The sequence below is a fragment of the Salvelinus namaycush genome, chromosome 8 (genome assembly GCF_016432855.1).
Source record: "Salvelinus namaycush isolate Seneca chromosome 8, SaNama_1.0, whole genome shotgun sequence".
Lineage (NCBI taxonomy): Eukaryota > Metazoa > Chordata > Actinopteri > Salmoniformes > Salmonidae > Salvelinus > Salvelinus namaycush.
The window spans coordinates 1,571,747-1,597,890 of NC_052314.1; the positions used below are offsets into that span (position 1 = coordinate 1,571,747).

The 26,144-nt window shown below is 46.2% G+C and overlaps 1 protein-coding gene across 1 annotated transcript in view; it reads right to left on the minus strand.

The window, feature by feature from the left end:
- Nucleotides 1–1,793: 1,793 nt before the first annotated feature.
- cntln (centlein, centrosomal protein) overlaps nucleotides 1,794–26,144 on the minus strand; it is a 143,468-nt gene continuing 119,117 nt past the window's right edge. The window contains exons 26-27 of the mRNA XM_038999095.1: nucleotides 20,943–21,020; nucleotides 1,794–2,820 (exon numbers count right to left, since the gene is read on the minus strand). Of these exons, the coding sequence (XP_038855023.1) occupies nucleotides 2,710–2,820; nucleotides 20,943–21,020 (189 nt within the window). The 3' untranslated portion in view covers nucleotides 1,794–2,709. The remainder of the gene's footprint in view (nucleotides 2,821–20,942; nucleotides 21,021–26,144) is intronic.

A 26,144-nucleotide genomic window follows, 5' to 3' on the forward strand; every position in this document is an offset into this window, starting at 1 on the left:
GCTCTAATTCTCCATTCCTATAGAGCGAAGGATGGGGGGAGCGTGTGGACGTGGTACGAGGGCTAGCACAGGGGAAGGCAGGAGTGTGAAGGGTGCGTTCAGGATCTCTTAACGTCTTCACTGGGGGGGGGGGGGGGGGGGGAAGCACAGGGAGCCAAGACCAGGTTAATTAAACCCAAGCGGTTTCTGGGTAGTCATTTGAATATGTCACATAAATAGAGGCTGAGTGTCAAGCAGACAGGGCCGGATGGTGCGGGTATAAGCAAACATGTTGACTATGCATTAAAAGACGGCGAGAGAGAGAGAATAAAATAAAAAGGGTCTCCATGCTAATTTGTGCGACTCTACACTACACGCCCCCCCCTCCTTCCTCTGTTCTTGTATCATCCCCACTGCACGCTGGATTTCTCAGTTATTAATGTTTGTCATTAGCAGCATTACGCCAGAGGACAGTGACTAAGGAGAGAAACCAAGCACAAATTTATATGGGACAAATATTGACAATAGCTCGCTCCTGGGTATTCGACGGAGAATAAAAGATGCAAACTATGTTAATGAATGGTAATTAACCACTGGGGCATAGTGCTCCCCGGGATCACAGCTAAATTGGTCCCTGTGTTGCTGGAGAGACAGTCCTGGGCTAATCCACCCTTTATTATAGAAAGATAAAGGAAAAAAATGACATCATTAGCATATATTTGAAAGGGGGGTGGGATAAAAAGTTGAATTATTTCTTGTTAATTCCTGAATGGATGATTTTACATAAGGTTGTTAATTGTACTTAAAAAAAGAGGGAGAAGGAATAATTTAAAACAAAGGGGTGAGAAAGGAGGAGAGGAAGACATGATCAGAGAGAGAGAGAGAGGGAGAAGTGTGGTGGTCTCGGGTGTAGGACTCCTGCTCAAGGACAGAGGAGACCCAGATCACGGTTTGATATTCACTATGAATAATAAAAGAAGAGAAAGAGAAGAGAGAAACATAAAAGGGCTGGAGAGGTACGTCAAGGGTGAGACTGCTCCCTCTCTACCACTGGGCTGCTTGTGTGTGTGGCCCACTGAAGACCCTCGTTAATGAAGTCAACAGTGGGGGTCGCTCATTACCGTCGGAAACCATGCTGATGGTCTACCAGTCGCCTGTCAATCATCTGGGAGACAGGGAGCCCCGCCTCCGCCCGTCCAATAGAGAAACTGAATCATGGTCCATCACTGTCAACAAGGCAGGACAGAGTCTAGATACACTACTGTCTTTCTATTAGCTACAGTTCTAGGTCTCGCTTTAAAAATATATTTTTATCTCAACGAGACTAGCCTGGATATAAAAATGATTTGGTCTTTAACCACTGACCCAACAGTACATTCTGGCCATGAAAACATTGCAGCACATGATGCATCAAGAAAATAATAATTCTTTTAAAGTGGCAATATGTAACTTTTCGTGCAATAGAAATGTGAGTTATAGATCCATCATTCCACTTGAAAGCAAGTCTAAGAAGTGGTAAATCCGTTCTATGTGCGCTGTTCTATGCTTCCCGTTCTTAAGTTTGTTTTTGTGTATTTTACTTTCGGTTTTGTACACTAGCTTTAAACAGCTGAAACAACAATATTTTTGGTTATGGAAAATATATTTCACAGCGGTTTAGATGGTACAATGATTCTCTACACTATACTATCTTATTTTGTTACATAAACTGACATTAGGCGAACTATTAGAGTTTTAGCAACCAGGAAATGGTGGAGAGATTTCTGCACAATGCAACTTTAATGTGACGTATCAATAATCTTGACTCCATAGTGTAAAAATAAAACAATTGGCAACACACTTTTATTTAAATTCAGTTTCAATCAATTAACAATATAACATAATTACCTATTGCAGAATACAATATGAAGTGAACACACAAATGTAAATAAAATACATCTCACAATACACCTAGACATAACAAACAAAATGTATATTTTATGATATCATTCACGTTAAGAGCATTTGGTCACTGAAACGTGAATGGAACAATGGAATCCAATCGGTCCAAATGGGACATGGAATGCATGTGTCGGGTTTGAGTCCAGTATATCCTAAGAGGAGAGAGAGTATGTCTGCTTCTTACTTTAAGAGTGTACTTTTTCTTTCGTTGAGTCTGCACTGTTGGGTCAGGTCCCACTCCGAGCACCCTGGGGGGTCCTTGAGATCCACAATAAATTACTGAAAATATCTAAATAAAAAAACCATAACAAATCATGTCTAACTTGAAGTAAAAACGTAAGCATAATGTTATCATCACCTCAGGATGGCGTTTGGAGTAGGGAGAGAAAGAGAGCGTTTGTCTCTGTACTGTAAATTAGCCTGACGCTAAAGGGCCCTGTCTCGCAGATGGAGCGCGCTAACCACTAACGCAGATGTTGGGGGCTCATTTACAAAGGCTGGGCCCCGGCACGGCACTAGACCGCTGCGTGAGCGAGTGGCTCGGAGTGAGTCGACAGCGCTTTTCTCGTAAATATTGGTTCTGGAAGCGCGGCGTGGAGGCAACTTCATACACGTGCGCGCTCACGCACACACACACGCACACACACACAGAGAGCAACTTCAGGTCGACTTGGCCAACTCAGCCCCCGCTGAGAAAGAAAGGCCTGGGCACGAAGGAGGGATGGAGAGAGAAGAGGAGGAGAGGATGACAGTTTTTCCCAGCCGCAGCCCTCAGCCCCGGAGTGGGAGTCAGGCGATTTCGCTGACTGGTGTTGTGAGCGCGGCCAGCGCTTCTGTCAGCACTTTCCTCTCCTTCATCTTCACACACAGCACCTCCATTAGGAGAGCAGCAGAGGGGATCTGTGGAGGGGGAGGGGAGAGAAAGAAGACAGAAAAAACACAGAACAGTTAAAGTGTGCTTTTTGACACTTGGCATCTTTTCAGAGGGCAGGTTTGTTGTTATTGTGGTACAGTATAGAGAGGAGAGAGAGGTTGGGCCTGAGAGGGGCAGTAGAGAGAGGTGGGCCTTGAGAGGGGCAGTAGAGAGAGGGGTTGGTCCATGTTTAGTGTTTTCCACAAAGCATTTCTTAAAAACAGATTACTTCGCACTAATGAAAAAGGAACAGCTGAGCACTTTGTTATTTTAGGATGTGCTGAGGTACACTATATATACAAAAGTATGTGGACACCCCTTCAAATTAGGGGATTTGGCTATTCCAGCCACACCTGTTGCTGACGGGTGTATAAAATCGAGCACACAGCCATGCAATCTCCATAGACAAACACTGGCAAACACACCCGCACTGAAGAGCTCTGACTTTCACCGTGGCACCATCATAGGATGCCACCTTTGCAACAAGGAAATAATAATAGGATAATGGTCTGGGACTGTTTTTCATGGTTCAGGACCCTTAGTTCCAGTGAAGGGAAATCTTAACTCTACAGCATACAATGACATTCTAGAAGATTCTGTGCTTCCAACTTTGTGGTAACAGTTTGGGGAAGGCCCTTTCCTGTTTCAGCATGATAATGCCCCCGTGCACAAAGCGAGGTCCATACAGTAATGGTTTGTCGAGATCGGTGTGGAAGAATTTAACTGGCCTGCACCTAGCCCTGACCTCAACCCCATTGGTATAATCACCCAAAATCAGCACATGTCCTCACTAATGCTCTTGTGGCTGGATGGAAGCAAGTCCCCACACCTATGTTCCAACATCTAGTGGAAAGCCTTCCAAGAAGAGTGGAGGCTGTTATAGCAGCAAAAAGGGGGGGGGGGGGGGGGCAACTCCATATCAATGCCCATGATTTTGGAATGAGATGTTGGATGAGCAGGAGTCCACATACCTTTGGTTCTGTAATGTACATACTGGTGTTCTGCTAGTCAGCATGCTCTCTGAGTGAACATTCAGTGTTGTATACGAAAGGAGAGGAGGACTCTAGACTAATGAGAGTTGCACTCAGTGTTAAAGTTGAGAGGAATAGTTTGGGTTTCTCTCACTGTGTATGTGTGTGTGGTTTCCTTGCTGCAGGCGAGGGAGAGAGAGAGGGGGCAGTCTTAACCTCTGCGCCCCGGCTAATTTTGTTTTTCCTCTTGCCTCTCAAAACCGACACAAGGACTTTATGGAAATCAGGCCATGGCGATCAAAGGCAGATATATCACACATAAATATTCACATCAACTCCGTGCATCCGCTCTGAAACGCTGGGAAACCTATTCATCCTGTAGTGGGGTTTTTAAAGTCTCGCTGTGGCCAGATTTGAGTAGTAGTGGACTGAAGCTCGCTTAGCTCTGAAACTCATAAAAAGTTGTATTATGCTTTAATCATAAAATATGTAAACCAGATTAGTACTAAGTACTGGAGCTTAAAGGTTCTCTTCACGCTCAGATCTTGAAAGTGAATTGAAGTGGCTTACTGGAGGAATTATACAGAAGTTACACATTCGGGATGTTTATTTAGCTCTTTCTGTCTGTCACGCACACACGCAATGCTGAGACACCTCTCTGTTCCTCTGAGTCTCCTCTACCACTGCTGAGACACCTCTCTGTTCCTCTGAGTCTCCTCTACCACTGCTGAGACACCTCTCTGTTCCTCTGAGTCTCCTCTACCACTGCTGAGACACCTCTCTGTTCCTCTGAGTCTCCTCTACCACTGCTGAGACACCTCTCTGTTCCTCTGAGTCTCCTCTACCACTGCTGAGACACCTCTCTGTTCCTCTGAGTCTCCTCTACCACTGCTGAGACACCTCTCTGTTCCTCTGAGTCTCCTCTACCACTGCTGAGACACCTCTCTGTTCCTCTGAGTCTCCTCTACCACTGCTGAGACACCTCTCTGCTCCTCTCTGCAGAGACAACACTCCACAGCACAGGGCTATGGGAGAGGAGACCGAGAGGGTCATAATGATGATATATATGGTATTACTATATGGTATTTAGCAGATGCTTTTTATCCAAAGAGACTTACAGTCATGCGTGTTTACATTTTATGTATGGGTGGTCCGGGAATTCTGGCGTTGCAAGGACAATGCTCTACCAACTGGGCTACAGAGGACCACATAATGATAACTATGATTGATATGGCTAAATAAAGGTAAACATACTGATTGAGAAGTGTACCTCAGTCTAGTCTGGCTTAAGTGTGTGTAACTCATAGTCTACATAAACACAACCTTCCTTATTCACAGAGGTGACCTATCTGGTTTGTATGCTGTGTGTATTCTGGCAAAAGGGCCTCTGTACTTCTGCACGGAGCGTTTTCTTTTAGTAGCCGTATGGGTTACATTTGTGACAGTCAGTGAGATCAAACACAGAGCTTGCTACCTGGGGCAGGTGAACACAGGCCCTGGAGCGACACACACACTGCACCCATGTCTCTGCCTGCTCTCTCTAATGGCACCAGAGGGACCGCTAGGACCTGTCATTACTATGTAACCGCTGCTTTACAGGGGCCCTGGGCCCCTAGGGCAGCTTGCACCTTTTCAGTGGACACCCCATGAATGTCTTTCAGAACCCGTCCTAGAACCTGTTTTGTTCCTTGTCAGTGACTCTTTGTTAGTTCCACCTTCTGTTTGAGTGACAATTTTTGGTTTCTTGCTGGGGAACGTACCAAATTGTTAACTAGCAACAACAACTGGGCCCTAAAAGACACCCACCAGAAGAGACAAACAAAATAAAACCCCAACCAAACTTAAAGACAGGAAGTTAACCAAAAAGTGGAGCAAAACAAAAACAGGGAAGATCAGATATATTACAGTTTTTTTTAGATATCAACTGGGCCAGCACAGGTGAAACACCTTCTGACTAACGGGATGACAAGCCAGCACAGGTGTAACACATACTGACTAACGAGGTGACACCAATCGGTGCGCCCAACATGCTAACGTCCAACCCCGAAATATAAATGGAAAAACCAAAGCCTGTAACACCTTCCCCCTAGCCCCCATCACTATTCAATAGGCCCTGCAGACCAGAGCGATTGTCTGGATATGTTTTCATCAACACGGCCCGGTCTGTTAGCGCTGACGTGCTAAGCTACCCACGTTGAAAGTCTGCGTGTGTGTGTTGAGTGTGTGTGTGTGTGTGTGTGTTGAGAGACTGACAAGAGACAATATAAGGTGGCCGGGGGCGCGACGTAAAGGTGGTTTTACCAGACCAATTAAATGACACTGTTATTCCAGTGCCTGGGGCGCCGCTGGAGGCGGGGAGCCGTTCGCGGTACAACACCGGGGCTCCCATTGTGCGTTAGATGCCATTATGTGCACAACACCTCCCTTAACCGATCGATCATTCACACGCTTTTTGTTCTCCCTCGGAACAGGTTAGCAGGTTTCGAGGGCCCAATTTGTGTGAGGAGAGGTAGACATGCATGGTGTTAGTGTGGAAGTCTAGATAGAAATGGAAAGAGGGTGGGGGGCGACAGAGACAAAGGAGCGGTAACAACACCGCTTATTTGTTGCATTGCAGCAATGTTCTCTTGCAGCAGGGTGATCTGTACCTCTTAGAAATGTGATTGACTGATTGGTGGACTGATTGATTTAAAAATGCTTTAGATTCAATGCTTGTTCTCCAGGGCCCTTGCATACACCACTGAAATGGTACAATATGTTCCTGGTACAATATGTTTTACCGTCATTTATAAAGCGCCGATAAGACACCTCCAATCTAGGCCACCGCGGGGAAGGAGCTACTTTACATGATCACAGGGAAACACTTTATGATCTTTGATCTGCTCACTTTTGTTTGAAATCAAAGTTATCAAACGGGGAATAAACAACAAGGAACAAAACAACAACACACAAAAGCACCCAAGACCTACTAAAAAAAGTCTGCATTTGATTATCCCGATAATGAATATGTCACATGCAGATAAAAAAAAAAAAAAAACTCAGGTGAGTAAAAGGAAAAAAATCACCAAAGTCTATTCTTCTTCTCCTTCTTTCTCCTTGGTAATTACGGTTCTCTCTCTCTTTCTCTCTCTCGTTGCCGTGTTCCTTTCTATTCTCCCCTTTAGGGCCCCGGGAGACTGATATGAAAGGGAATTGGACACTTGGGGCCATAGATACTGTAATTAAAAATCTTTGCCTTATTTTTGAGTTGATATTTAGTTGGGAAACATCATCAGGTTTGTGCAACCTGTGTTATTAGAGCTGACCTAAATACAACCCATATTAAACGCTTCAGCAACGCTACGGCAGGCCTTTGTTTTTCACTCATTAGGAGTGGAAATGAGGTGATCATCACAGACACAATTCAGGTATAAATACATTAAGGTTATATCCACACAAAAGCTGCAACGCTGCTGAAACCCTTTTACACCTGTTGGCAGAAACACACCATACCAGTATACTGAAGTGTGTAATCCTATCACAAATCTTGATGACTTGACTGTTATGGTGCTGTTTCACAGTAGTTTGACTTTCTTCAGCAATGAGCGCTCATAACAGGCTAACATTACTCAACAAGCCATCATAACAGGCTAACATTACTCAACAAGCCCTCATAACAGGCTACCATTACTCAACAAGCCATCATAACAGGCTAACATTACTCAACAAGCCATCATAACAGGCTAACATTACTCAACAAGCCATCATAACAGGCTAACATTACTCAACAAGCCATCATAACAGGCTAACATTACTCAACAAGCCATCAGAACAGGCGAACATTACTCAACAAGCCATCACAACAGGCTAACATTACTCAACACGCCATCATAACATGCTAACATTACTCAACAAGCCATCATAACAGGCTAACATTACTCAACAAGCCACCATAACAGGCTAACATTACTCAACAAGCCCTCATAACAGGCTACCATTACTCAACAAGCCATCATAACAGGCTAACATTACTCAACAAGCCATCATAACAGGCTAACATTACTCAACAAGCCATCATAACAGGCTAACATTACTCAACAAGCCATCATAACAGGCTAACATTACTCAACAAGCCACCATAACAGGCTAACATTACTCAACAAGCCATCATAACATGCTAACATTACTCAACAAGCCATCATAACAGGCTAACATTACTCAACAAGCCATCATAACAGGCTAACATTACTCAACAAGCCATCATAACATGCTAACATTACTCAACAAGCCATCATAACAAGCTACCATTACTCAACAAGCCATCATAACAGGTTAACATTACTCAACAAGCCATCATAACAAGCTAACATTACTCAATGAGCCCTCATAACAGGCTAACATTACTCAACAAGCCATCATAACAGGCTAACATTACTCAATGATCCATAATATACAGGTAAATATTACTCAACGGGCCATTATAACAGGCTAACATTACTCAGCGAGACATTATAACAGGCTAACATTACTCAACGAGACATTATAACAGACTAACATTACTCAACGAGCCATTATAACAGACTAACATTACTCAACGAGCCATTATAACAGACTAACATTACTCAACGAGCCATTATAACAGGCTAACATTACTCAACGAGCCATTATAACAGGCTAACATTACTCAACGAGCCATAATAACAGGCTAACATGACTCAACGAGCCATAAAAACAAGCTAACATTACTCAACGAGCCATCATAACAGGCTAACATTACTCAAAGAGCCATAATAACAGGCTAACATTACTCAACGAGTCATTATAACAGGCTAACATTACTCAACGAGCCATCATAACAGGCTAACATTAGTCAACAAGCCATAATAACAGGCTAACATTACTCAAAGAGCCATAATAACAGGCTAACATGACTCAACGAGCCATAAAAACAGGCTAACATTACTCAACGAGCCATCATAACAGGCTAACATTACTCAATGAGCCATAATAACAGGCTAACATTACTCACCGAGTCATTATAACAGGCTAACATTACTCAACGAGCCATAATAACAGACTAGCATTACTCAACGAGCCATTATAACAGGCTAACATTACTCAACGAGCCATCATAACAAGCTAACATTACTCAACAAGCCATCATAACAGGTTAACATTACTCAACAAGCCATCATAACAAGCTAACATTACTCAATGATCCATAATATACAGGTAAACATTACTCAAAGAGCCATAATAACAGGCTAACATTACTCAACGAGTCATTATAACAGGCTAACATTACTCAACGAGCCATCATAACAGGCTAACATTAGTCAACAAGCCATAATAACAGGCTAACATTACTCAAAGAGCCATAATAACAGGCTAACATTACTCAACGAGCCATAATAACAGGCTAACTTTACTCAACGAGTCATTATAACAGGCTAACATTAGTCAACGAGCCATAATAACAGGCTAACATTACTCAACGAGCCATAATAACAGGCTAACATTACTCAACGAGCCATTATAACAGGCTAACATTACTCAACGAGCCATTATAACAGGCTAACATTACTCAACGAGCCATTATAACAGGCTAACCACAAGAGGTTGGTGGCAACTTAATTGGGGAGGATGGGCACGTGGTAACGGCTGGAGCAGAATAGGTGGAAAGGTATCAACAACATCAAACACATGGTTTGATGCCATTCCATTCGCTCCGTTCCAGCCATTATTATGACCCGTCCTCCCCTCAGAAGCCTCCACTGAGGCTAACATTATCCAATGAGCCATCATACCAGGCTAACATTATCCATCGAGCCATCATAACAGGCTAACATCATCCAATGAGCCATCATAACAGGCTAACATCATCCAATGAGCCATCATAACAGGCTAACATCATCCAATGAGCCATCATAACAGGCTAACATCATCCAATGAGCCACCATAACAGGCTAACATCATCCAATGAGCCATCATAACAGGCTAACATTATCCAATGAGCCACCATAACAGGCTAACATCATCCAATGAGCCATCATAACAGGCTAACATTATCCAATGAGCCATCATAACAGACTAACATTATCCAATGAGCCATCATAACAGACTAAGATTATCCAATGAGCCATCATAACAGGCTAACATTACTCAATGAGGCCCAAGCCCTGTCCAACAGCCAAGCTATATGCTAACTCACTTTAGAATATCCACTTTCAGCATCAATCCCTTTTTGTGTGCCTACTTCAACAAAGTCGGCCAGTGTAGAGCACCGAGGAAAATAATTAATGAATGCAGTTCCAGAATAATCTTGACTGGCCAACTTAAACCAAACTCTATTAGTGTACAGCGTCTTTGTCTGAATAAACTATGTAGCTTGTGATCACAGTAAACACAGAGAGGAAGGTTATAGTCTACTTTGGTCTCGTCACACAAACCCAGTCGCCCACCTCCCCTAGGGCCCCTTGTCCCCACAATCTCTGCCTTGGCACATTTACAGTACAACGTCTGAGAATCCCCCCCTTCACACAGCACAGTCACTGCTGATTTAATTAGCCCAATCATTAAACAAGGCTTCATTAGAGTCACTTCTTTCTGAAGGAACAACACTAGCTGGAGCTCATCGCTGTTCCTTGTCATTACTGCAGAATAATTGCCAACTGCAGAATAATTGCAGATGATATCCGCCATCACTAAGCCAGCGTTGACAACAAACAAACACGTTTGAGAAGTTGGTAATATTGTTGTTTGGGCATGGCGGTGCTTGACTCAAAAGTTACAATGGTTTCGGTTGAGTATGTAAGTAAGTAGCCTTGCACATGCCTTGGCTTGTGTGAGATGGAACTGTTCACAGGAGCCTGTCTGCTGTTTCTGTAGCATGAGGCAGCTTGATGCACAAGTACACACCCTGGACAGGACGCTAGTCTATCTCCTGTTTCTGTAGCGTGAGGCAGCTTGATGTACAAGTACACCCCCTGGACAGGACGCTAGTCTATCTCCTGTTTCTGTAGCTTGAGGCAGCTTGATGTACAAGTACACCCCCTGGACAGGACGCTAGTCTATCTCCTGTTTCTGTAGCGTGAGGCAGCTTGATGTACAAGTACACCCCCTGGACAGGACACTAGTCTATCTGCTGTTTCTGTAGCATGAGGCAGCTTGATGTACAAGTACACCCCCTGGACAGGACACTAGTCTATCTGCTGTTTCTGTAGCATGAGGCAGCTTGATGTACAAGTACACCCCCTGGACAGGACACTAGTCTATCTGCTGTTTCTGTAGCATGAGGCAGCTTGATGTACAAGTACACCCCCTGGACAGGACACTAGTCTATCTGCTGTTTCTGTAGCATGAGGCAGCTTGATGTACAAGTACACCCCCTGGACAGGACGCTAGTCTATCTCCTGTTTCTGTAGCTTGAGGCAGCTTGATGTACAAGTACACCCCCTGGACAGGACGCTAGTCTATCTGCTGTTTCAGTAGAGTGTGGCAGCTTGATGTACAAGTACACCCCCTGGACAGGACACTAGTCTATCTGCTGTTTCTGTAGCATGAGGCAGCTTGATGTACAAGTACACCCCCTGGACAGGACGCTAGTCTATCTCCTGTTTCTGTAGCTTGAGGCAGCTTGATGTACAAGTACACCCCCTGGACAGGACGCTAGTCTATCTGCTGTTTCAGTAGAGTGTGGCAGCTTGATGTACAAGTACACCCCCTGGACAGGACGCTAGTCTATCTCCTGTTTCTGTAGCTTGAGGCAGCTTGATGTACAAGTACACCCCCTGGACAGGACACTAGTCTATCTGCTGTTTCTGTAGCATGAGGCAGCTTGATGTACAAGTACACCCCCTGGACAGGACACTAGTCTATCTGCTGTTTCTGTAGCATGAGGCAGCTTGATGTACAAGTACACCCCCTGGACAGGACGCTAGTCTATCTCCTGTTTCTGTAGCTTGAGGCAGCTTGATGTACAAGTACACCCCCTGGACAGGACGCTAGTCTATCTGCTGTTTCAGTAGAGTGTGGCAGCTTGATGTACAAGTACACCCCCTGGACAGGACACTAGTCTATCTGCTGTTTCTGTAGCATGAGGCAGCTTGATGTACAAGTACACCCCCTGGACAGGACGCTAGTCTATCTCCTGTTTCTGTAGCTTGAGGCAGCTTGATGTACAAGTACACCCCCTGGACAGGACGCTAGTCTATCTCCTGTTTCAGTAGAGTGTGGCAGCTTGATGTACAAGTACACCCCCTGGACAGGACGCTAGTCTATCTCCTGTTTCTGTAGCTTGAGGCAGCTTGATGTACAAGTACACCCCCTGGACAGGACGCTAGTCTATCTGCTGTTTCAGTAGAGTGTGGCAGCTTGATGTACAAGTACACCCCCTGGACAGGACACTAGTCTATCTGCTGTTTCTGTAGCGTGAGGCAGCTTGATGTACAAGTACACCCCCTGGACAGGACACTAGTCTGGGTCACATGACAGCCTCAACAAACAGCAATGTTTACAGGTAGACTCAGCCATGCACTAAGTAAACAGGAATATCGGGTTGAATTCCGCAACAACTAGGAGCGTTGAAACGCGAGGCTAAACTTCTCAGCTGTTTTGGTCCCGTAGCTATCACGTTGTAGCAATGTGTGGCGCCCCCATGCACATGCGGCAGGTAGCCCAGTGGTTAGAGCGTTGGGCCAGAAAGGTTGCTAGATCGAATCGCCGAGCTGACAAGGTTAAAAATCTGTCGTTCTGCCCCTGAACAAGGCGGTTAACCCACTGTTCCTAGGCTGTCATTGTAAATAAGAATTTGTTCTTAACTGACTTGCCTAGTTAAATAAAGGTTAAATAAAAAATAAAGTGAGAGCAAAGTCTTGCATCACGCTCATCTGCGGTGCTGCTCGTGGCAACGTCATATCGCTGAGTCTCAGTTAAAGTAGTGTTGTCTAAGGGCTCTTGATTGAAATACAGGCCCAGATATGTAGAGTACACTACAGTAAAGATATTAAGTTAATCTTCTCTTAATGGACCCTGGGTTGACACAGTGCAGTGCCTATAGCAACCAAACTCCTCCCCCGAGGGTACTGAAGGGTAAATATTACCGCTCAATATCACACCAGCTTCCGCCACCCTCTAGTAAAACTTGAGCGTCCTCCCAATCGGCGGTCGTAAAGGGCAGTGCGCCGACGACTTTTCAAATGTTTTTTTGGGGGGGGGCTGTCAGGAGGGTTGAGTAGAAGGTTAAAGCTACAGTCTGTGATCTGGGACTCTGTTCAATGGTCATTTCAATTCAACAGGGCTTCTGTTTTGTTGTTTTTCAAATCCCAGAATGTAGCTTTAAAATGAGTGTGAAAGAGGATCTAGGGAGGGACGGGGAGCAGTTCATTATGGGCCAAACAAACTGCAGATTGAAGGCCATATGCGTGTCCCAAATCACACCCTATTCTCTATTTTCAATAGGGCAGTGGCCAAAAGTAGTGCACTAAATAGAGGATAGGGTGTTATTTGGGAGGCAGAGGACCATATATGCAGTCATTTCCCCGTGTTCATAAAACCAGGCCCATTAAACTCAGCTCCAGTCAATAATTAGGATGCCACAAATAAACCAAGGCAATTAAATCAATATGGGCCTGGGCCATTTCAACCCCATTCTCCCTGGGCTGGTGATTGGCTAGACACCCTGTGGCACAGGGCACGTCTTCAGACACTACATCTTAGTGCTGTGTTATTCATGGTGGTGTGTAGTGGCTGGTGTGGGTCCGGGGCCCCCTGGCTAGTAAATTATTATGAGAGGAGGGGAACACCAGTGGAGCTGGGTAGGTGTGTGTGTGTATACAGTAGGAGCCTAAGATGGTGTTCTACTGAGAGATATTGGGCTTTATTTCATTAAAAGCCACCGGGTGGAGAGCAGATGAGTGAGAGAGAGCGAGAGAGAGAGCGGGAGAGAGAAGGAAAGGGAGTGAGAGAGGGGGAAAGAGAGAGAGGGAAAGAGGGGGAGAGAAAGAGAGCGGCAAAGAAAGAGAGGGAGAGAGGACGAAATGAGATGCAATGTTTTATTTGTCTGTGAGAGGACGTGTACAGTCGTGGCCAAAAGTATTGAGAATGACACAAATATTAATTTTCACAGTCTTCTGCCTCAGTTTGTATGATGGCAATTTGCATATACTCCAGAATGTTATGAAGAGTGATCAGATGAATTTCAATTAATTGCAAAGTCCCTCTTTGCCATGCAAATGAACCGAATCTCCCCAAAACATTTCCACTGCATTTCAGCCCTGCCACAAAAGGACCAGCTGACATCATGTCAGTGATTCTCTCGTTAACACAGGTGTGAGTGTTGATGAGGACAAGGCTGGAGATCACTCTGTCATGCTGATTGAGTTTGAATAACAGACTGGAAGCTTCAAAAGGAGGGTGGTGCTTGGAATCATTGTTCTTCCTCTGTCAACCATGATTACTTGCAAGGAAACACGTGCCATCATCATTGCTTTGCACAAAAAGGGCTTCACAGGCAAGGATATTGCTGCCAGTAAGATTGCACCTAAATCAACCATTTATCGGATCATCAAGAACTTCAAGGAGAGCGGTTCAATTGTTGTGAAGAAGGCTTCAGGGCGCCCAAGAAAGTCCAGCAAGAGCCAGGACCGTCTCCTGAAGTTGATTCAGCTGCGGGATCGGTGCACCACCAGTACAGAGATTGCTCAGGAATGGCAGCAGGCAGGTGTGAGTGCATCTGCACGCACAATGAGGCAAAGACTTTTGGAGGATGGCTTGGTGTCAAGAAGGGCAGCAAAGAAGCCACTTCTCTCCAGGAAAAACATCAGGAACAGACTGATATTCTGCAAAAGGTATAGGGATTGGACTGCTGAGGACTGGGGTAGAGTCATTTTCTCTGATGAATCCCCTTTCCGATTGTTTGGGGCATCCGGAAAAAAGCTTGTCCGGAGAAGACAAGGTGAGCGCTACCATCAGTCCTGTGTCATGCCAACAGTAAAGCATCCTGAGACCATTCATGTGTGGGGTTGCTTCTCAGCCAAGGGAGGGGGCTCACTCACAATTGTGCCTAAGAACACAGCCATGAATAAAGAATGGTATCAACACATCCTCCGAATCAACTTCTCCCAATCATCCAGGAACAGTTTGGCGACAAACAATGCCTTTTCCAGCATGATGGAGCACCTTGCCATACGGCAAAAGTGATAACTAAGTGGCTCGGGGAACAAAACATCGATATTTTGGGTCCATGGCCAAAATGGGAAATTTCCCAAACCTTAATCCCATTGAGAACTTGTGGTCAATCCTCAAGAGGCGGGTGGACAAACAAAAACCCACAAATTCTGACAAACTCCAAGCATTGATTATACAAGAATGGGGCGCCATCAGTCAGGATGTGGCCCAGAAGTTAATTGACAGCATGCCAGGGCGGATTGCAGAGGTCTTGAAAAGGAAGGGTCAACACTGCAAATATTGACTCTCTGCATCAACTTCATGTAATTGTCAATAAAAGTCTTTGACACTTATGAAATGCTTGTAATTATACTTCAGTATTCCATAGTAACGTCTGACAAAAATATATAAAGACACTGAAGCAGCAAACTTTGTGGAAATTAATATTTGTGTCATTCTCAATACTTTTGGCCACGACTGTAGGGCAGTAGCGAGGGGTGACAAGATGATAAAGATCTAGCCATGTGCAGATAACCAGAACACTTTTCCTAGAAATAACTAAGTGTGCTTGTACTGTAGCTACCAGTAGAGAGCAATCTTATTAAAGTATTCACATGAACACACTACCAGTAGAGAGCGATCTTATTAAAGTATTCACATGAACACACTACCAGTAGAGAGAGGTCTTATTAAAGTATTCACATGAACACACTACCAGTAGAGAGAGGTCTTATTAAAGTATTCACATGAACACACTACTAGTAGAGAGAGGTCTTATTAAAGTATTCACATGAACACACTACCAGTAGAGAGAGGTCTTATTAAAGTATTCACATGAACACACTACCAGTAGAGAGGTCTTATTAAAGTATTCACATGAACACACTACCAGTAGAGTGGTCTTATTAAAGTATTCACATGAACACACTACAAGTAGAGAGGTCTTATTAAAGTATTCACATGAACACACTACCAGTAGAGAGAGGTCTTATTAAAGTATTCACATGAACACACTACCAGTAGAGAGAGGTCTTATTAAAGTATTCACATGAACACATTACCAGTAGAGAGGTCTTATTAAAGTATTCACATGAACACACTACCAGTAGAGAGAGGTCTTATTAAAGTATTCACGTGAACACACTACCAGTAGAGAGCGATCTTATTAAAGTATTCACATGAACACACTACCAGTAGAGAGTGGTCTTATTAAAGTATTCACATGAACACACTACCAGTAGAGAGGTCTTATTAAAGTATTCACGTGAACACACTACCTGTAGAGAGGTCTTATTAAAGTATTCACATGAACACACTACCAGTAGAGAGTGGTCTTATTAAAGTATTCACATGAACACACTACCAGTAGAGAGGTCTTATTAAAGTATTCACATGAACACACTACCAGTAGAGAGGTCTTATTAAAGTATTCACATGAACACACTACCAGTAGAGAGGTCTTATTAAAGTATTCACATGAACACATTACCAGTAGAGTGGTCTTATTAAAGTATTTACAGCGTTCAAACACCATCACCCATACATCTACCATACCAAACCTGAAAATACAATAGTTCCACACTCAAAACACACACACACCTCTTCAATCAATTCCTCACTCTCTGTCACACACACACACACACACTAAACTAGCCACTGTGTCAGGGCCTCTCCCTCTGTCCTTGTTATGTTGACGTGTGGCTGGCTGGTGTGGTGTTGACAGTGACAGTGAGCCTGGCGGGGCGGTGGGTGGTGGTGGCTGTGGCCCAGAGCCAGACACAGTAGACAGACGGACAGCCCGGTGACTGATGGTTCTGCTATTGACAGGGCCACTGAGATAATAAAGTGCTGTCCCACAGGCAGCTCCATTAGGGCCTGACAGTGACAGGACTGGGCTGCTGCAGAAGGAGTCAGGACACACACACACACAACACACAACACACACACACACACACACACACACACACACACACACACACACACACACACACACACACACACACACCCAGTGACAGCTAGCCAGGCAGCTAAGGACATGGATCTCTCTCTCCTGCCCTTTTTCTCTCGCTCTATCTATTTCTGTCTCTTCTCCTTTTTAACTGCGGTGACAGGGCAGTGTAGAGGAACAGGGCAGATCATATCCCTGTTAAGGAAGCCTTGTTATTAGTGCGACTGTCACAGGCAGCAGGGTGACAGACAGGCCATAGTGTTCACTGTTTCACATTCTCCTGATCACTGAGCAACTCAAATGGATGACAGGAAGACAGAACAGTTGTTCTGTGGAGACTAGTGGTGCCTGCTTTCTAGAATATTGTCATTTCTATTGATGTACAGTTAAATCGGAAGTTTACATACACCTTAGCCAAATACATTTAAACTCAGTTTTTCACAATTCCTGACATTGAATCCTAGTAAAAATGCCATGTCTTAGGTCAGTTAGGATCACCACTTTAAAGAATGTGAAATGTCAGAATAATAGTAGAAAGAATAATTTATTTCAGCTTTTATTTCTTTCATCACATTCCCAGTGGGTCAGAAGTTTACATACACTCAATTAGTATTTGGTAGCATTGCCTTTAAATTGTTTAACTTGGGTCAAACGTTTTGGGTAGCCTTCCACAAGCTTCCCACAATAAGTTGGGAGAATTTTGGTCCATTCCTCCTGACAGAGTTGGTGTAACTGAGTCCTGTAGTGTCCTGTGCCTCCTTGCTCGCACACGCTTTTTCAGTTCTGCCCACACATTTTCTATAGGATGAGGTCAGGGCTTTGTGATGGCCTTGACTGTTGTCCTTAAGCCATTTCTCACAACTTTGGAAGTATGCTTGGGGTCATTGTCCATTTGGAAGACCCATTTGTGACCAAGCTTTAACTTCCTGACTGATGTCTTGAGATGTTGCTACAATATAGCCACATAATTTTCTTTCCTCATGATGCCATCTATTTTGTGAAGTGCACCAGTCCCTCCTGCAGCAAAGCACCCCCACAACATGATGCTGCCACCCGTGCTTCACGGTTGGGATGGTGTTCTTCGGGTTGCAAGCATCCCCCATTTCCTCCAAACATAACAATGGTTATTAAGGCCAAACAGTTCTATTTTTGTTTTATCAGACCAGAGGACATTTCTCCAAAAAGTACGATCTTTGTCCCCATGTGCAGTTGCAAACCGTAGTTTGGCATTTTTATGGCAGTTTTGGAGCAGTGGCTTCTTCCTGGCTGAGCGGCCTTTCAGGTTATGTCGATATAGGACTGGTTTTACTGTGGATATAGATACTTTTGTACCTGTTTCCTCCAGCATCTTAACAAGGTCCTTTGCTGTTGTTCTGGGATTGATTTGCACTTTTCGCACCAAAGTACGTTCCTCTCTAGGAGACAGAACGCGTCTCCTTCCTGAGCGGTATGACGGCTGCGTGGTCCCATGGTGTTTATACATGTGTACGATTGTTTGTACAGATGAACGTGGTACCTTCAGGCGTTTGGAAATTGCTCCCAAGGATGAACCAGACTTGTGGAGGTCTACAATTTTTTTTCTGAGGTCTTGGCTGATTTCTTTTGATTTTCACATAATGTCAAGCAAAGAGGCACTGAGTTTGAAGGTAGGCCTTGAAATACATCCACAGGTACACCTCCAATTGACTCAAATTATGTCAATTAGCCTATCAGAAGCTTCTAAAGCCATGACATCATTTTCTGGAATTTTCCAAGCTGTTTAAAGGCACAGTCAACTTAGTGTATGTAAACTTCTGACCCACTGGAATTGTGATACAGTGAATTATAAGTGAAATCATCTGTCTGTAAACAATTGTTGGAAAAATGACTTGTGTCATGCACAAAGTAGATGTCCTAACCGACTTGCCAAAACTATATAGTTTGTTAACAAGAAATGTGTGGAGTGGTTGAAAAACGAGTTTTAATGACTCCAACCTAAGTGTATGTAAACTTCCCACTTCAACTGTATCTATTATGTCTTCTTAGTTCTCTAAAGACAACGTGTCAGTGTGTGAAGATAGGATGCACACTGACAAGGAACAACTGCCTGTGGTCTCCACTGTCTGTCTCCACCTGCACCTGCAGTCACACAGAGAGACAGAGACACAGAAAGAAAGACACAGGCACAGACACAGATACATATATTAAGACAAAGAGACATATACGCAGAAACAGAGACACAAAGACAGAAACACAGACACATAGATAGAGATAGAGACAAAGAGACAGACACAAAGAGACAGACACAGAGACACAGAAACAGAGGCACAGAGACAAAGAGCCACAGCCACAGAGACACCGCCACAGAGACAGACACACAGAGACAGAAACACAGAGACAGACACACAGAAACAGAGAGACAGAGACACAGGCAAACAGAGACAGACACACAGAAACAGAGAGACAGAGACACAGGCAAACAGAGACACAGAGACAGAGACACAGAAACAGAGACACAGAAACAGAGACACAGACACAGCCACAGAGACACAGAAACAGAGATAGAGAGACAGCCACAGACACACAGAAACAGACAGAGACACAGAAACAGAGAGACAGAGACACAGCCACAGAGACAGCCACAGAGACACAGAAACAGACAGAGACAGGGACACAGAAACAGACAGAGAGACAGGGACACAGAAACAGAGATAAAGAGACAGACACACAGAGATAGAGAAACCGAGATAGAGACACAGAGACAAAGACACAGAAACAGAGACATATGCTGTAGAGTACAGTACACACCACTAGCACAACTAAGCACAGTCACAGTCGGCTTCCTTTTTCTACTACTGGTGTAAAATCTCACCTGCCAACAAACTCCCCTTGATGTGTGTGTGTGTGTTTGTGAGAGAGAGAGCCTTGTCCCTCTAGAGTTACTGTGAGTTTATTAAGCCAGAGAGAGAGAGAGAGAGAGAATGGGAGAGAGAGAGAGATAGCACAAAAAAAAGACTTGAAAGCGGATGGATATAGAAAGTCTGGCGTGAGAGAGCGAGGGATAGAAAAAAAAGTGATAGAGAGAGAGAGGGAGGGGGGTCATCACGGCAGTGTCTGTGGCCCCCTCCGGGACCCGGGGGCTAGTCTCAGCTTTGTCATCCCCCTCTCCTCCCTCTCTCTCTCTCCTCTGCCTGCGGAAAACATCGATAGCAGCCTGCCGGTGGACCGTCTCTGGTGGACGCTCGCTCATTCTCCCGGCATCGACAGCAACGCCAAATCAATATTTAGTTCCCCACTAACAAGCTGCCTTGGGGTCTGAGCCAGAGAGAGCGAGAGTGAGAAAAAGACGGGGGGGATAAAGAGATGGGGGGGAGAGAGAGAGAGTGCGAAAGAAAGCGAGAGTGCGAGAGAGACAATGAGAGAGTGAGAGAGAAAGGAAGGGGAGGAATGCAGGAGGACAGTGGTAGAGTGGGGGGCTGAGAGCTGTCCGGCTGGAGGGGAAAACATGGATTGAGTGGAGCCAGTGTGTGTCTGTGAGGGGAGGTGAAAAGGTCAGAGGAAGAGCCGGTGTGTGTCGTGGTGAGGACGCGACGCATGAGTGCCTGCAGCGAGAATTGACATGACACGGACACACACACACACTCAATCTGAACCGGATCACACAGAGCTGACAGCACATACACACAGACCAGTGTTCGTACACAACTCACACTCTGCTATCCTCAGTGTTTTCTTCTCTCTATTGTAACTAGTTCATTCGTGATTTACATTTACATTTAAGTCATTTAGCAGACGCTCTTATCCAGAGCGACTTACAAGTACATACATTCATACTTTTTTTGTACTTAGACAAACATTTGTTGGTTCATCTCTACGTGAGACCACAATGGCTGAACTATATTTACCAGTGATGCGGTGGTTAATCAAATTGGTGGGTGAACTCTGATCGCCGTTCGGGGTGAGTAAAGTAACACTCTTCACACCCTAAAAAGGTGCGTTTACCCTCCACTACTGATCCTAACTAGTGTAGATAATACTAAAAACACTAGCAGACTTGAAAGCAGACCTCTTGTTGGAGCACCTTCATGACCTGGTCCAGCCACTCCTGGTCTCTCCTGCTGTCTGCTGCCACATCCTCCTCCTCCTGCAGAGACACACAACAACCACCAAAGATGAACAAATAATAATAATATATGCCATTTAGTAGAAGCTTTTATCCAAAGCAACTTACAGTCATGCGTGCATACAGGTTAAGTATGGGTGGGCCCAGCGGGAATCAACCCACAACCAGCCATTCTCTACCAACTGAGCCTCACAGGACGACTCTTCTCTGTACAACCAGGAAATCACTAAATGAAGGCAATTCCACTTCAACGCAGATACAAAAATAAAGGCTGAGATGAGGTCAGAAAATGAAGCTTTCATGAAAAATAAGAGAAAAGAAGGAGTCACTAGAGCGTGATGAGCCAAGAAAAGCCCCCTGTAAAACCCTCCCCTAACCCGAACGGCCCTGGGACAATTGTGCACCACCTTCTGGGTGAACCCCAGGCTGTAGTGGCACCTCAGCACTGCGATGCCTTAGACCGCTGCGCCACTCAGGGTCAGTCTTTATTAAAGAGACACCATCAGCAGCGTGCAGATAGTGCAACCTTGTTACTGCTAATGAACCCTCTAGTATGCATACATACACCAGTGCCAGTTCCCTATGTATATACACCTTGTCCCAGTTAACAGAACCCTGCAAGGCTTTTAACCTCAGGTGCTGTCTCTCAAAGAGGTAGAGGGGGGAGGGGTCGGTGAATGGAGGATAAGGTGTGGCTTATAAGGTGGGGCTGAGGCACCAATTGCACTCGTCTCCCCCCCAAAGGTCCTCCCTGGCTCTCCTATCCTCTAGATGGATGGGGATGGTGGGCCTCCCTGGCTCTCCTATCCCCTAGATGGATGGGGATGGTGGGCCTCCCTGGCTCTCCTATCCTCTAGATGGATGGGGATGGTGGGCCTCCCTGGCTCTCCTATCCTCTAGATGGATGGGGATGGTGGGCCTCCCTGGCTCTCCTATCCTCTAGATGGACGGGGATGGTGGGCCTCCCTGGCTCTCCTATCCTCTAGATGGATGGGGGTGGTGGGCCTCCCTGGCTATCCTATCCTCTAGACGGATGGGGATGGTGGGCCTCCCTGGCTCTCCTATCCTCTAGACGGATGGGGATGGTGGGCCTCCCTGGCTCTCCTATCCTCTAGATGGATGGGGATTGTGGGCCTCCCTGGCTCTCCTATCCTCTAGATGGATGGGGATTGTGGGCCTCCCTGGCTCTCCTATCCTCTAGATGGATGGGGATTGTGGGCCAGGGAAGACTTTCGGGGGTGACGAGCAATTGTATGTTGTAAAACTGCTTGCACGCGTGTTACCACTCCACTATGTCTCCCTGTCATGGCTTTTGCGTCATCAGTACAGATACCAACACATCTTGACCACCAAAGTCCATTTGATGTCACAAAGCTGTCCAGCCAGTACTTTAAAAATATCCTCTCATGTTGTCCTGGTTTGCAGAAGAGGATGTCTTCCTTAATTGACCCCCCCATAAACAGACATATACCAGGAGCTGTGCCATGCCTGCCACGTCTGTTGACTCATCCAGCTGTAACGTATAGAATTCACTGGCTTGTATGCGAAGCAGTAATTGTTTCAACACATCGCCTGCCATGTCACTGATGCATCGTGAAACAGTGTTGTTTGATGAAGGCATTGTCTGTATAGTTTTTTGACCTTTTTCCCCAGCATTGTCCCAGCCATATCCGCAGCAGCAGGAAGAATTAAGTCCTCCACAATAGTATGGGGCTTGCCTGTTCCAGCCACTCGGTAGCTCACCATATAAGACGCTTCTAGCCCCTTCTTATTAATGGTATCTGCTGCTTTTATACGCGTCTTACTACTCGAAAGTCGTCTTTATTCTCGCTCAAAAAAGTCCCGTGGCTTATTTTTCAAATTGTCATGTTTTGTTTCTAAATGTCTGCGCAAGAGTGAAGGTTTCCCGCGAGAGAGTAACGGTTAATGTGATTGGATGTTAATTATTTGACTAGGCTACTTGTGTTTGACATTGTGTTGTTATTTCGCTGAACACTAGATGGTTTAATTTTATTTTTGGCAGTGAAACGAGGCTACCCAGTCGGGAAAGAAACCTCACCCAAATGTATAGCCCTGTTGGAAAATATAAATCTACTGTTTGAAAATATGAAGAATATAAATAATTTTTAATTATCACATTTTTATTTGGCATACCCCCGACGGCATTGCGCGTACCCTAGTTTGGGAATACCTGCCCTAGACGGATGGGGATGGTGGACCTCTCTGGCTCCCCTAGATGGATGGGGATGGTGGGCCTCCCTGGCTCCCCTAGATGGATGGGGATGGTGGGCCTCCCTGGCTCCCCTAGATGGATGGGGATGGTGGGCCTCCCTGGCTCCCCTAGATGGATGGGGATGGTGGGCCTCTCTGGCTCCCCTAGATGGATGGGGATGGTGGGACTCCCTGGCTTCCCTAGATGGATGAGGATGGTGGGCCTCCCTGGCTCCCCTAGATGGATGAGGATGGTGGGCCTCCCTGGCTCCCCTAGATGGATGGGGATGGTGGGCCTCCCTGGCTCCCCTAGACGGATGGGCCTCCCTGGCTCCCCTAGACGGATGAGGATGGTGGGGCTCCCTGGCTCCCCTAGACGGATGGGGATGGTGGGCCTCCCTGGCTCCCCTAGATGGATGAGGATGGTGGGCATCCCTGGCTTCCCTAGATGGATGAGGATGGTGGGCCTCCCTGGCTCCCCTAGATGGATGGGGATGGTGAGCCTCCCTGGCTCCCCTAGACGGATGGGCCTCCCTGGCTCCCCTAGACGGATGAGGATGGTGGGCCTCCCTGGCTTCCCTAGATGGATGAGGATGGTGGGCCTCCCTGGCTCCCCTAGATGGATGAGGATGGTGGGCCTCCCTGGCTCCCCTAGATGGATGGGGATGGTGGGCCTCCCTGGCTCCCCTAGACGGATGGGCCTCCCTGGCTCCCCTAGACGGATGAGGATGGTGGGGCTCCCTGGCTCCCCTAGACGGATGGGGATGGTGGGCCTCCCTGGCTCCCCTAGACGGATGGGGATGGTGGGCCTCCCTGGCTCCCCTAGACGGATGGGGATAGTGGGCCTCCCTGGCTCCCCTAGATGGATGGGGATGGTGGGCCTCCCTGGCTCCCCTAGATGGATGAGGATGGTGGGCCTCCCTGGCTCCCCTAGATGGATGGGGATGGTGGGCCTCCCTGGCTCCCCTAGACGGATGGGCCTCCCTGGCTCCCCTAGACGGATGAGGATGGTGGGGCTCCCTGGCTCCCCTAGACGGATGGGGATGGTGGGCCTCCCTGGCTCCCCTAGACGGATGGGGATGGTGGGCCTCCCTGGCTCCCCTAGACGGATGGGGATAGTGGGCCTCCCTGGCTCCCCTAGATGGATGGGGATGGTGGGCCTCCCTGGCTCCCCTAGATGGATGGGGATGGTGGGCCTCCCTGGCTCCCCTAGATGGATGGGGATGGTGGGCCTCCCTGGCTCCCCTAGATGGATGGGGATGGTGGGCCTCCCTGGCTCCCCTAGATGGATGGGGATGGTGGGCCTCCCTGGCTCCCCTAGACGGATGAGGATGGTGGGGCTCCCTGGCTCCCCTAGACAGATGAGGATGGTGGGCCTCCCTGGCTCCCCTAGATGGATGGGAATGGTGGGCCTCCCTGGCTCCCCTAGACGGATGGGGATGGTGGGCCTCCCTAGCTCCCCTAGATGGATGGTGATGGTGGGCCTCCCTGGCTCCCCTAGACGGATGGGGATGGTGGGCCTCTCTGGCTCCCCTAGATGGATGGGGATGGTGGACCTCCCTGGCTCCCCTAGATGGATGAGGATGGTGGGGCCTGGTGGTAGCGTTAGCGCACAGCTAATTTCCATGTCTTCAGAGACCCTCATTAGTGTGACTGGAGAGGGAGGGAGGGAGGGAGGGAGGGAGGGGACTAGGTAGAGGCAGAGATAGGTAGTGAGACAGGCAGAGAGAAAGAGAGCGATAGAATGAGAGAGACAGAATGAGAGAGAGCGATAGAATGAGAGCGAGGTGAGGTGTGGGCTTGCTTGATGGTGGGCTCCTCATCACCCCTGCCTCCTGTGCCTCCCACGGAGGTGAGAATGATGTGTGTGGCCCCTCAGAGGATTCATAACAATACACTGACCCTGCGTCTCTCATTAGGGGCCCTGTTGGAAAACAAACTGGCCTGGCAATTATGTCCTTATTACAGACGCATCATTAAGTCCACAACAAGCTGCTGCTGCCAAAGGAGAAGGAGCTGACCGCTACTGCCACTCCCTTACTGCCTGTCTACCGCTGGATGGAGTGGCAGGGAAGAGTATGCTGAGGCTGAGAGTGTGCTAGTGTGTGTATTCCATTTTTTTTAAATTTTGGTATATTATTTCTATAGTAATTTGTATATATTTTCTTCTTAATTTTTTATGTTATTTGTCCATTTTATTTATTATTTGTTTATAGTTCAATTTTTTTTTTAAATATATGTTTTCGTATTTTTTAATAGTCTAAAAATGTTTTAACTGCATTGTTGGTTAGTAAGCATTTCACTGTAAGGTCTACTACACCTGTTGTATTCGGAGCATGTGACAAATAACATTTGATTTGATTTGTGTGTGTTAGAGTGTGTAGGGCCGTGGCAACACAAAGGGCTTTTCCCACAACCACCCTCAGTAACAGTGGAAGAGAAATAAAAGGTACAGTATAGCAGAACAACTCCTCCTCTCAAACTGAGAGAACCACACTGCTATTCAACTCTGTCTGAATCTTTCAGTCGCAGAAACAAACATCTCAACATCAACATTTGACACGGTAAAATACCTGGTGGAAAACTCTCTGTTACTAAGTAAGCAGTAGGTGAATTCCAACCTGGACAGATTAAAACACGTGTGGTTTCCTGGTAACTTCCAGTTGCATAAAGATCTACACAGACACACAATTACTGTTCCCCCCTTGTATGGTTCCTGGGGGATTTTCAATTAGCAACACACCGTGACTGGCTCCTCTCCGCTCCCAACACCCACACACACACACACATAACCGCACACACACACCCTTCCTGTGACAGACCACTTACCCGTTCTCCAGTGGGTCCCTGAGCACCCGACAGCGCCGTGATCCACGGACGAGCAATTAACACCAACAGACACACACACTCCGTTGACCGGGCGGAATGCCATTA